Source organism: Silurus meridionalis, chromosome 22 (genome assembly GCF_014805685.1).
Source record: "Silurus meridionalis isolate SWU-2019-XX chromosome 22, ASM1480568v1, whole genome shotgun sequence".
NCBI classification, from domain to species: domain Eukaryota; kingdom Metazoa; phylum Chordata; class Actinopteri; order Siluriformes; family Siluridae; genus Silurus; species Silurus meridionalis.
This window is the reverse complement of record NC_060905.1, coordinates 9,368,567-9,382,684: the sequence shown is the minus strand read 5'-3', so window position 1 is coordinate 9,382,684 and position 14,118 is coordinate 9,368,567. Positions and strand designations below refer to the sequence as shown.

The 14,118-nt window shown below is 37.2% G+C and overlaps 1 protein-coding gene across 1 annotated transcript in view; it reads right to left on the bottom strand.

The window, feature by feature from the left end:
• Positions 1 to 235: 235 nt before the first annotated feature.
• Positions 236 to 14,118, bottom strand: part of sdc2 (syndecan 2) — a 34,952-nt gene continuing 21,069 nt past the window's right edge. The window contains exons 2-5 of the mRNA XM_046834629.1: positions 5,431 to 5,545; positions 4,986 to 5,158; positions 3,773 to 3,905; positions 236 to 2,367 (exon numbers count right to left, since the gene is read on the bottom strand). Of these exons, the coding sequence (XP_046690585.1) occupies positions 2,204 to 2,367; positions 3,773 to 3,905; positions 4,986 to 5,158; positions 5,431 to 5,545 (585 nt within the window). The 3' untranslated portion in view covers positions 236 to 2,203. The remainder of the gene's footprint in view (positions 2,368 to 3,772; positions 3,906 to 4,985; positions 5,159 to 5,430; positions 5,546 to 14,118) is intronic.

Here is a 14,118-nt window from a genome sequence, read left to right as displayed (position 1 = left end):
AAATTGTTTGTAATCAGAAACACCGCATTCAGAACAGACTTTTACATGCAATTTTCTTCCAATTCACTTTTGAGGGAAATGCTATTACTTTACATCAAATATGGTTACAAAAAAGTCTGCATTTTCTGAACTGTATATAGTAAAAATGTGAACATTTGACCATGTGAAGGATTTTCCCCAGGCTACTAGATAATTTCCTCTAATTGAGGAAACACCTCAATAAACAGCCAGGAAGTGATCAAAATTAGGCCACAATGTTTATTCAGTAGTGTTGTTTCAACTTACAATACTGTCTGCATTTTGTAAGACTAAAAAAGGTTACTGTTACAGTCAGCTGTGCTTCCACGCGACCAGTTGCTCTGGCGATTCCGATGTACAAACACTGCCTTCAGCTTATACACACACAAGCACATTTCCAAATGATAGGCACTTTGAAGGTTTAAAACATTTTATGAATATACATTTATATATTTTAATCTATATAGTTTTTATATATGAATAAGCATTTGGACTTGTCTTTAAAAAGTCAAAGATAAAGTAAAATGGAAAGTCACACTAAAATGTGAAAACTCATAGGTGGCCATTGGAGTATGATACAACAATAGAAGAATCCTTTATTTATTTTCTTTTTTTTTTTAAGTAACCTTCTGTGGTCATATCCAGCTAAAGTGGACCATGTCAGAGGGGGTGTCACTACATGGGGTTGTCAAGAGCAAGCTAAACCCATGAATGTGTAGAGTTTAGAATGCAGTGTGTGATGTATTCAGAAACATGGGCCTCTTCATTCTGCTCTCCTTCTCAGTACGACTTTATGACCTGCTGAATTCATACAGACTTCCAAAGGGAAAAAAAACAGTAAATATGAACTTCCTGTACTCATTAGCATTTTAGATGAGCACCAGACCATTACTGGGAGCAGTTCTCCATTTCTAAGTATAGCTTCAAACACAAATAGGAACCTGATTAGAGCAAAGTTCGACTTGGCATGAATCATTTCAGAGACAAAATGCATGCCTTTATCAGAAGCATCAAAACACTGACAAAACGCCACCAGTGTTTCTAAAAAGGGTCAAGAGCCAAAAGGCATCACACCCAAAAGAGAGAAACAAACAAATCAGGGCAGCAAAGGAAGCAAAACACGTCAGTTTATGCATGAATGCACCAAATATGTTTAAATAGGATTTTCTGAATTACCGATATATTAATTCCTTCTAATATGTCTGATATCAGCACCGAAAACAATCAGCTTCCACTGGAATGGATTGAAAGTTAATTCATAGTGAATCCAGGCATTATAGGTGAGTCATAACACACTAAACTGAATATTAGTATCCAACCACCAGTGGTGCGAGAAGGAACGTTTTTGTTTTTTTTGTTTTTTATCTCAAGCTCTGGCAAGCACCTACATATACCAAATTGGATTAAATTAAATAATAAAGCTATAAGTGGGTAGATTTTGCTCTACACATGTCCTGTCACTTATCACCTTTATGTCCAATTACTGACCAAACCACAAGCAATATTACACATGAAGCTAGATCTACACCAAAAGAAAATAAAAAGGAAGAATATTTCATTTCCATGGACAGAAAAGAATAAACTAAACCAGGGAGAACATTTACACTGAAGGATTCAATGTTAATCCAGAGACAAAAGCGCTATATGAAAAGTGAAGAAAGGCATTTTTAACACCAGAGAAAAAGATAAGTTAATGAAATACACCTTTAACATCATCGTTAGACATGCTAGGACAAAATAATGCTGCAAAAGAAAGCTGGACTGGTACAGAACAATTCTATTCAAATTGTTTCCACTTACATTTTTTTCTTTACAAATACATACTGCTACAGTTAAAAAGTAGTCAGCGACTAAAAGCTCCTTTGACAGAAGACAGAAAATGAATCACCTTTATAGTTTGTGTTTTCTTTTTTTTTATCTTTTCATCCTTTTCAAATAATACACAAAGTTTAAATACACTGAGATTGACCATAATTGCTTGTTTTTTTTTTTTTTCATTAAAAAAAGAGGAAAAGGTTTGAATTACAATACTCTACACAAAAGCTTTCATGTTACTCATGTTCCTCGGTTGCTTGCTTAGTTTTGATCTTTACTTGAACGTGCTTGTCGTCGTCAGCGATATGGGACCATCGATGCTGTGTCACTGATGAAGTTTTAGCTTACGAGACAGTTACGGAAAAGGAGTCTATGCGTAAAACTCCTTGGTAGGAGCCTTTTGATACACTGCTCCAGAGGGTTTCCTCTCAGAAAGATCATAGCTGCCTTCATCCTTCTTCCTCATGCGGTACACCAAAAGGAGGATGAGGAAGATGGCAAAGAGGAATCCAATAACTCCACCGGCAATGACAGCTGCAAGGCAAGTCATAAACGAGAGGTTAAAGGCAACTCCATGTGTTTCCTCACCAACAGTGACAATCATCTGCCTACAGGTTCTACATCATGGATCTGGCTTTCTAAATTCTAATGTTCATACAATTTTCCTCAGTTAAGCCTTACCTAATTGCCTAATTAAATAAAAAAGCTCTTTGGCTGCTTTGCAAAAAAAAAAAAAGAACAAAAGAGAGGTGGCAGGTTGTAGAAAGCCTTCTGTCCACCCACACAGCAAAACCTCTCTGGTGCGGCATGTTTCCGAGACAGCAGAGCTAACTTGCTTTTAATATTTCCCCTCTGGATGTAAACTTCATGAAATTGTTCAGTTATTTAATGTATGCAGTGTTCTATTCTGGGATAGAGGTGAGGGGGAAAGGCAGAGCAGGCATTATAGAAGAGGCTGAAACAGTTTGAAAGGAGTTAACCACATAAACATGATCTATCTGCCAGCCAATCATCACCCAGAATGAATGCACCATGCTCTATTCATATTCAAGGACTAAAAGTAATATTAAGCTGTAAATATGCTCAATGACAATCCAAAATTTGAGAACTTGAATGTGGTGTGCTCACTTGACATTAGTTGCAGGGTTTGCTACTAGGTAATATACACTAACAGTCTGGTGAGCCAGTCTACCAAAAGGCATCACACCTTGTGATATTTGTGTCATTTCTTTTTCCAAGGTCTTGCACGTGAATTTACCGATGTCTGTTCTTAAGACCCCAAGGCAGATGTTGAAAGCAAAGAATAGCTCTGACTGACCACAGTGTTAGCATATACTACCTAGCAGCAAAACCATCCAGTGTATGTGCCACGTTCAAATTCACAAGAATTTTTGGGTCACTGAACACAGGTGTATACAATTAGTGACAGTTCTAATGACATGCTTGCATGTTAGATCAGTACAGTTGGAACGCTATTTAAATAATGTAGCATAAAATCAAACGGTTTACAGTGTCTGCAAACATGGATTGTATGATACATGTATTGTAATACTGGTAAATATTTTACAGTGGCATTTCGATGTTCAATTGCTAGTGTTAAAAAATGATAGTCTTCTCATTTTGATTATGTAAATATTAATCTTAAAGTTAATGCTTTGCCACAGACCTTTACTAGCTGAATTGTTAAAACTTAACTTAAAAACTTTAAACAGTGATCCACCTCAACCCCCACCTAAAAGAATTAAGATTACAAATTATAAACACTACTAGTGTAGGATTTTTAGGTAATGTTACATTAAAAGCACAATATAAGAATTTGCTTTCTTTCAGTCGCTGACATTAGATAGTCAAGACAAAGTAACTGCTATCATACCATAAAAATAATAGTTTTTTAATGATCATAGAAGCCTAAAATAAAAATATTCACAACCATAAATACCTGCTAGAACCTCTGTTCTTTGGAAGAGGTTTTCTGAGTGCACTTCGTAGGGCTCCTCTACGGGGGAGCGAGGGGAACTGGTGGTGCCCGCAACTGGATTTCTGCGCTCATTCTCCGTGACAAGAACTGGGCGCTAACAATAGAGAAGAGGAACTGCCATTAGAATGTAGAACAAAGTCAGCAATCACAAATTATACAATCACTATGGACTGCTATGACACACAAATGAACTTAAATTCCATATCTTTGGTTACATATCATCCAGTATTTGTCCCAGGAGGATAGTCATAAATGCCGCAGTCATAAATCAAGAATAAATAACAAAGATCAATAAAGCTTCAGTGCATACATTCTTCTTCTAATGATTTTTTCTAATGAATAATTCACACACAGCCCGCTGGTTGATTTAATTCAGCCCAACAGACTAATGTTTTTTTTCCCCAGTTCCAGGGTATTACCCTGCACTAAGTTAACACCTCTAAAGATGTGATGTGCAGCGTTGGCACCTATATACACTGCTGCCAATAGCCTTTAGCAAGATTGATACATTCATTGAGTCTGTTTCTGCATTTCACACATGCTTTTCATGGCACAGGCACAAGAAAGGCTTGTTTAAGTGTTTAATAAAAATACTGACTTCTAGGAATTTTCACACACAATACGATCTAGATTATAGCGTGAAAACTGATGAATGGAGGGTCTGGCTCAGTATGATCAGTAACAGATAGCACTTCTTTATTCTGATGTTTGTCACTATAATAACTGAAGCTCTTGAACTGTATCTGCATGATATTTTTCACTGATCTGCTGCCACGTGATTGGCTGATTAGATAACTGCACGACTGTGTCAGTCTACCTAACAGGACAATAAGTATGTAAAAAAAACTAATTATTTCGCTTGTACTCCTACAGAATCAGGGAATCAGTTGTATTTCTTTTGTTAAGCTGTAGATAAGAGTGTACTAGTTTAAGCAATAAATCTTCCTTAATTGTTAGCCCTGTTGTGAATGTTTTGTGGCTTATGAAATTTGTTAAATAAAAAGATAAACTAGTCATTAAACTCATACAATATGTACTTACTAAAAAGTGTGTATATATTTTGTTTATTAGATCCATTGTTAGAAGTACATATGCTATCAGACACAATTTGTCATGTAATCAGAAAAACATAAAAAGTGACCTTTTAGCCAAAAAAATGTTTGCTTAAACCAACCTCTGTCCTGACAGGCTGTCTAGGCAGTCCTTTTGTGTTGTCCCAGTCCCAGGCTGTGATAGTCTCCAGTTTGGGTGTGAAGTCTTTGGTGGTGTCCTGTGTAGGTTTTGCTTTGGGTGCTATGTATATCATGTTTTCTGTAATCACCTTTGCCGCCTCTTCTTCACCAGCACCTGAATGAAGCACCAAATCAATTACAGAAAAGCACAACAGATATATAATGGATTCTAGGAATGGTTAAGGGTCTAGAACAGGGGGGCACACACTTTTTCAGCATGAAAGCTACTTATAAAATGACCAAATCAAAATGATCTACCTACTATAAAAATGCATAAATAAATATCTACTTTTTTTAAATGTCATGCGATCTACCCATGCAATTGGAGTATTGGGCACCCCTGGTCTAAAATGTGTCATTCCAGTGTCTTGAACAGTGATGTCTAACCTGAGCCTGATCCAGAGCTAAAGTCATCGTCATCTTCGGGGTATCCTCCAGATCCCGTTTCCTCGAGGTACAAATCATCTGTGGAGGATGAGGACTTTGCAGCCGTGACCAATATCTACATGAGAGAAATAATGCAAATAAGTACCAATTGCCTAATGAATATTTGTCCAAAAAACCAAATAAAAACTAAAACGTAACACCCGGTCAGTTTACAGCTTGGGGATTAATCCTGCTAGAGTGCACCCTAAACAGATGCTCGAAGATTTCAAACGGTCCCAGCTGCTTAGCTAGTTTGCTTTGTTTAAGCAAATGCAATGTGAAAATTAGATCTGGCCCCAGGACAGGACAAATGAATTTGTGTTTAGCATTTAACAACAGTTGGAATGTACCCTGCTCAGAAACAATCATGGCAGTGATGAATGTTTCTATGTGCTGGTTATTTCAAGTGACCATTACATTACAAATTACAAACTTGCATCAGTGAAAATGGACACAACTTGGTATTAAAACAACTGCTATTCAAAGGTTAGAAGTTATAGGTCAACTGGCAGTAGGGCTGAAACAATTCTTTGAGTAATTCCAATACGAAACATCTTCGTTTACTCAATTTTACTACACAGGGAACATTGTGTTTCCCCACAGAGCATTATTACTGATGCACCACCTCTATGGAGAGCTCTGGACAGGTAAACACTAAAGAATTAAATTTAATTTTTTCCTTGCAATTCTGACTTTATTTATAGAAATTCCAACTTTATTTCTTGCAATTCCAAGGATTTTTCTAGCCTATCGGGCAGCGTCACCCCCTCTGTAGTGCCAGAAGGCTTTACACATCGAAATGAAATAGGCTACAATCAATAGAATCGCAGTATCAAACTAAGCCCTGTTCATACACCAACAGCTTCAAACTTTAGGCCGACAACATGGTTACCGGTGAATGCACCACAAATCTTTGATGTTTACGAGAAACAAAGTCAGAATTGCGAGGAATGAAGTCGGAATTATGAAAGAAAAAAGGTCAAAAATATGAGAAATAAACTCGGAACCTCTCTTACTTTATATTGTTCTTTAATAAAGAAAAGGTATGTCTTATCCGATTACTTAAATAATCGTTGAAATCATCGGTAGAATACTCGATTACTAAAATAATTGATAGCTACAGCCCTAACTGGCTGAGCATGCTATCTCAGCAAACTGAGTATGTGTCAAAATTATGGCAAACTAATCACATGACATTAATACTAATAATTTAGCTGAAAAAAATGCATTAGAAGGAGATTCTAGCTAGGGTTTTCACAGGGGTTTCATGGACTTTCTTTTTGTTATTTTCAGTGGCCTGAACCAACTGTTGTCTTGTTTTAAAAAGCTGAACAAAAACTTGTTTAAGGTAGCTGCTGTCAGCCTTCACCCGTTTTAGTACGTTAACGATACAAATGGAAATTTTTACAATTTCCACTTGAATTCTCTTGCTCTACAAGGTGTTTTCTAATGCATCAAATTAAAACTAAAATGTAAAACCTACAGCATGATTTGACATTCAAACTGTGACATTGTGCCCTGTTCCCTAATCGCTACTGGAGCTTGAAAAGTGCTATTTCAGTCATAGCACGTACTGCTCCAAGCCTCTGCTTATCTATGAAAGTCTGCTTGCCGATAAGAGGCTTTGTTCTCACCACTTACATGCTGCAGTACAGATTGCACCTGTGCTGGAGAGGCTTCCTGGTGGGAAGCGTCACTGGTTTATGGCACAGGCAGCAGCAGTGCCACATGTTAACTCTCAAATTAGAGGAGTCATGCCCCCACCCCCCCTTGTCCCCTGGCAACCACCCTGGGAGGCATGACTTGTTTGTCTTCCAATGCTACAAGTGTCCAATTGAAGGAACTGACTAGAGCAAGACAAGATAATAAGGCTGCCTAACAACAACTGCATAATAATACTGGACCCAATAACTTTAAAGACATAGTTCACATGACTCCAAACACAACTTGATTAAAGGTGGGCATGTTATTTTATGTTTATATCGGCTCTTTATGGTAGTTGGTCATGTCTTGTTTATATGCAGGGGTGCTCAAAGAAGAATCAGTGGTGTGTCTTTGTGTGTGGTGGGATAGCTTTTAAACACCATGACAACCTCGGTTCACTGCCAACCGTAGCAAGTCTCTGATCGTTCAGTTAGCCTCTCCATACTGATAGGGCTTTATTGGGTACACAAACACAGCCATTGCTGAAGTTGTGTGGGCATGATGGATAAAGTTTATGTTCTTGTTCTGAGTGTTTACATATATAAAATCATCCCATATAACGTTAGAACGTCCATGTTCAAAGACACGGATCAAATAACCGAATTGAAAAAACGATAAGAGATCCATTCAATAAGATGTGCTAAAGTCTTAAAGAATGCCACTCAAGCTTGTAACAATCAAAGGGAAAAAATTTTCAAAGCAACCTCATCTTGACACTGCATTCCATCTCCAATCAACACTATACATGTAAAGCAAAACAATGCTGCACATAAGGAATTCCATCCAAATCAACAAAGTCTTGGTGATAATTATGTAGGCCACACACAACCCCACACAAGCGCTGTAGCATGTGGCTTGGTAATACAAAGGTTCTTGAGCAGCTTTGCCTTTGTCTTATAAATGTGCCCGTTTGCAAAGCACTATTCACAATAGGCAAAAGGGCAAGGAATTCCTGAAAATACACTCCCTCCCCAAGCCCTGTGTAGGACAAGACCATTGACATGACTTCAAAGAACTTCTGCACCACTGATCTGAAACCTGTAGAATAGGGTTCACACGTACAGTGCAGATCTGACCACAAAACCTGCTGCTTTGGCCCGTTTACTTTGAAATGGAACGTACTGAAGTTGACAACCTATCAAGCAACAAAGCGCTGCCTTATAAACCTATCGTCTGGTTACCTTTGATCTACACGAGCTACACTCTTTTGCAGAAACCACTCTCCCATCCCCATGTGTGTGCCTACTCCCACACACACACACCCACACACACCATTACACTCCCAAACAGCCTGACTAACAAATCTCAATGCCCACCCACTTGTCCAACAAAACAATGTCAGAGGTAGATAGCCAAGCTGTCCTTGAGAACATCAGTGATTTCGTGAAAACATTGGGTGATTTCTTTTCAGCTTGCTTCTAAGGCCATCAATGCAAAAGACTGGTGGACTCTCTAACAAGTACCAAAAAAGCTAAGTCTGACATGTCCTCAGTAACAAGAGACCTTATGACTTTGTGGCCCCTTATAAAGAAGCAGCCACAATAGTTATTTACATCTGTGTGCAGCAAACAGTGAGCCAGCTGGAGGCTTATGGATGGATTATGGAGTAAAGAAAAACAACAATGTGACAGGAAATGAAAAAAATAAAGACCAAGTGGGGAAGTGAGAGGAGGGAACGACATGGGGAGCATGCAGAGGAACGAGAGAGAGATTACTTCTGTTGCCTGCAGGTTACTTCACTAAAAGCCTGTCAAACTGCACATTCATGCCTAGCAACCTTTGAAAGACTAGAAAGGGTCCCTCGGTGCAGTATGTGGTTAGCTGTAAGCCATGTTATTACTCAAACAGACAGCAGATGGGATGGCATGCAGGGGAAATGAGGAAGTGGGCTTCCACCCTGACTCACCTTTCACCTTAAAGGAAGTTCTGAAGGAATTCTTATTTTAATATTCATCACATCCTTCGGTCTTTGGATAGTACAATGCAAATGCATAATACATTCATTTCTTACCTTATTTTGCATTAACAATTGAGTCTCATAGCAAGGAAAATGAAATTCAACAGACTCAACACAAGCTCCACCCCAAAAGTGGTTGTAGTTCTTCGAAACTGATGTTCACTTCTAGAAAAATACGATTAGGGCGCTCAAACGTCTGTCCCGCCACCAGAATCTGCACTTTTCTGGCTACAAGATCTAAGTCTTAAACGTTGTCACATGTATGACTCTATGCATTTCAGCAGGAACACTGCAAACCACAAAGCTTTTCAACCACATTTATTTACACAAGTATCCATTAATCTCAGTTCATGTTCTCCTATCTTTAACAGTTTAAGAGTTTTGTCTGAAGCAGTTAAAGTGCATGTTTGTCAATGAAAAGGTCATGAAAACACCACACTAAAAGGTCTGTAGTTGGCCATCTGCCATATAAGAACTACCTTTTTTTGTGAAAGCAAGAAGTTCTTGCTTTCACAAAACCATACTGGCTCGACAAACCCGCTATTAATGGTTACATTTTGGCCAGCAATACTTTCAATACATTCTTATATAATGAAAAAAGGAAACTTAACTTTTTGGAAATGTTTCAATAAATGAGTCTTTAGTTTCTTTTATTCTACTGGCTTTTATTTCATTTTGTTCAGCAAGCATCTTTTTTAAAAACCTCACTCGGTTACATGTTTTCTGGAGAGTTTTCAATTCAATTCTCCCCTGAGCTTGTACTGAAACTTCTAAGTTTATCTAGGAAGTAAAAAAGGAAGTGATATATACTGTAAGCAATACCGATCCCTCAGTCACTGGCACAACCTCTTCCGTTCAAAACTTCAACAGGAAAAATTATTAGGTCAGCTTTATCACTTCTGAAGAGGAAAACAGCTGACCATAGCTTTCCTGTCACTGCACTGTGCAGATGGAAAAACGAAGAGTGATACTTTGTAATAGATAGGAGTCCACCTCTTGAGAGGCACCACAAATGCACCTGGCAATATCCATTTTACAGAGCACCTAATGCTTGAACTGTGATTTACTGGTCAGCTCTGCTCTGTGCCAGACTTGAGTTATATAGACAAAAAGGTTAGAGGTTTTCAAGAAATTAAAGATGCTTATGAAAAAAATTTAGAGTTTAAGAAATTAGTTCCAGCAGTAAAGCCTCAGAAAGGAGGGGAAAAAAATGGGTGGTATGATTTCTTTCTTCTTCCAAGCTTGAGGTTTTATGGCCCTGCTGGGGATCATAATCAGGAACTAATTAATAGTCTTTCAGAGAGGCGAGGGGAGAGGGGAGAGTGGGGGCTCCTGGAGGAAGCAAAAACAAATCAAAGTCAAAACCAAACCAGAGGGGCCTGGATATAATCCAGAGTGTTGGTGGGGTAAAATGTTTGTAGACCAGGGCAAGACTAATCTCTGAATTATAAATGTGTTCATCTGCATGGGAGCATGCTTAGCTAGGCACTATAGACTTTTTATCTGCCTACAGAAATAGTTATAAAGCAGCTGGTTTAGACAGATCAAAGCAATTACTTAAACACTTCAGTCATTCTGCAAAGTGGTTAGTGAGTTCTTATCTTTCATCTGAAATCTTGGAATCAATGAACATACCATACGAGGTGAACGAGGTGATGCCTGAAGGTATAGTGGAATGAAAGCCTCTGATCATGCTGGCAAAACATCAAGAAAGGTCTCTGTGGCCCTTATATGGTTTCAAGAGTTTGAAAAAGCACTATGAGGGAAGGGCCCAGAATGTATATCAATTTATCAGATAGTATTTCAAAACACACATAAATCAATATGATTCGCTCCAACTTGAGTCATGCTATACCTTTTTGTGATGAGTTGTGTGCTTGCTAAATCTTCATACATTTTCATGACAGTAAGAAGACTTCAGTAGACCATGCCAGATCCACAGCCCAACTACAGAATAACTACATTTCCAAAGATAGACTATTTTGTCAAAGGTCCATGGTCAACAGAATGGCACACTCATATGCCCCCTCCTAAAACTGTTGCCAAGCACACAGCTGTACAGAACGTCGTTGTAGGCTAATTTGTTTAGCTGATTTTCAGTACAGTACTCTCTACATAAAATAGCATTTTTGGGGTGGCGTCCGTTTATCACGGGAGGTTTTGGGACGTAACCACTGCAATAAACGAGAGATAACTGTATAGGTATATGTGGACAAAAATCTCTGAATTAATAGTACATATTAATCTGATGACCCAAGTCACTGTTTGCAATACATACTGTTCTTGTTATAACACAGCAGAGCTTTTTAGGTTTTTTTTTTTTTTTTTAAACTACTTTTATCAGATTTCACACAGAGTGAAACTGAAAGCTTCAACTCTCTGTGGTGCTCTTAAAAGAACAACTCCCACTTACTAAAATTTACAATGAGATCCTCAAAAACAATTGAAAGCATGTTAAATCACAAATCAATCCACGGGATAATCCAATCAAACAAATTCACTTTACATTACATTACTCTGAGGCAGCAGTGGAGAGAGAAAAAAAAAGGTTGCTTTTTTTAACCCCAACTGTTGGCACACGATCAGACAATACATACTGACGGTATGACTTCCCCATTTTCAGTATTGCTTCCTCAGAGGAAGACTTTCAATTTCATGGTTTCCAGTGCAAACAGTAATATGCCCTGAATGCACAAAAAGCCCTACACTATCTATCCCAGATGATCAGTCCATAACCGTAATGAACCACAGAATCTGGCATCATGATAAACACAGATAAATCAGTCCAGTTCACCTTCTATCCTGTCTAACTCAGACCTGAATTTCCTGCTACTTATTCAAATCCATAAACAGTATCTGTTCTTAGTGTTGACCTAATTGTAAAAGAATTACACCATGAAAGCTATTTGTTGGGTTAGTTAATGTTTTTCAGGTCTGTCTTATCAAATGCTTCACAGATGCAGTACAACAAATACATTTGAAAATAATTTATGATTTGAGAGGTTTTTAATTATCACTGAACATTTTTATCCACAGCACTTACAGACTTAACACATTTTGAATTTTAATGTGTATTCAACCCAAAGGGCAAAGACAGTTCAGCACTGAATTTTAACCAGGAATAATAAAAGTGGAAACATTTCTTTTGAAAAGAATCACCACTATAGCTGTTTATTAACTATTCATCACGCATGTACTAGATAGCAGCAGGCACATGGCGAAAGGTTTTTTTAACTTAATGATTTAAACAATAAATATAATTTTTTGCATCTGATAACTCTATGCTCTATTGGTTTTGGAGTCAGGATTTAGTATGTTATGGACAAATGTCCGCAATTTGCACAAAAAAAAAATGAGTGGGTATAAGTAAATGGACAGACATTCCATGGATGATATAATATGTAATAATATATAAGATGTAATAATAATCATGTATGATTGAGAAGCATCTTTTTTCTTACCTCAATGCCTTATGCAATATAATACTATCCCGTACAATGTGAATTCTTTTTTTTTTTTTCATGCTTTTGATAAAACATTTATTCTGATATGTGATTTGAACTAGGCTAGATCTAGCTAAACTACTGATGTTAATCGGTAGTACAAAAAAAGTCTGTTGAATCTGGTGGAGTTGTTTGGCCTCACATTTCACATCTAGTCAAGTTGATTCCTGGTTATTTTTTGTAAATATTATGTTCAATTTTCACCATTCCAAATCATAACAAAGAAAAACTTTTGAAAGAACAAGTGTCTATAGTGTTTTTATTGTAAAATCTCCCCCATGCCGTTGGTGATTTCACACAAAACTGGATTGTTGCAGATCGTCAGAATTGCTACTGTATTGGTGTTTCATTTATTCATTTTCTCAGTTTGATCTCGGTTGCACTAGGTGTTGCTTTTAACACTTAGTTTGTATTCTACATTTATCTGCATCAACTTTGTCACTGTTTACAATTATGTACATAATCAATATTAATATCCAAACACTAACACAAGTGCTTATAAAGTCTCAATTAATAAGTACATCCGCATACTTATTCATAGGCCATAGACTAAAGATACCATCAGTTCCCCATCTGTCTGTTATATTCTAAATAAGTTCCCTTTTTAACATTTGTATTGTATTACGGAATTTTATTTTGAAATATATTTACAGCAAATAGCCAATCAATGTTAGAGTACTGTACCCAAACCTAACAACATATCACTTAAAATTCAATAATCACACTATTACACTCTTTTACATTTATTGTGAATTCACAACATTCTCAAAAGTTCTTGGTGGTGTTTAACTAGCTAGCATATCTGTCTTACCGTATCACTACAGATACAAGAACAGATGATGGGCACTTTACACTTTCAGACTTGCAGTAAATCCACAGTGATGCCATGCACCATCCTGCTAGTGTGTTTCTTGTAATTCCTAAACATTATGCAGAAATGCTCAAAGGACTGATTCTCGCCTTGCTTAGGAGAGGAGCTTACATTTTGCAGGGTTGCTTTCACACAGAACATTTCATTTCGAATTGTGGAAGCAAATCTATACACCACTTTTGTGCATGCAGCTTCAAAAAATAATTGGCACTAGGTTCATCCATCTGCTTTATTTATTTATTTATTTATTTATTATGTGTAATTAGATTTATAAAATATATTGTTTACTTTTTCATAATTATTATTCTTTGATACCATGAGGAACGTTCTCATACAAGGCCTGTAACGTTCATGTTTTTTTGCGCTGCTGTCAGTGCAAGCACACATGCCAAAAAGGTGAGCTAATTACAGTGTTCCAGTCCTCGTAAACAACTTTCACACTTCACCAAAAGTACTGAACTCTCACGGCAAATGGCACAGACTCCAGATAACAACCTAAAACTGAACATTCTAAAACATTTTTATTCCTAAAATGAACATCATGCTCTTTTTTTTTTTTTTTTTTTTTTTTTTTATTTTAACATTTTAGTAGAGCTTGTCTGTTCACAAACTAA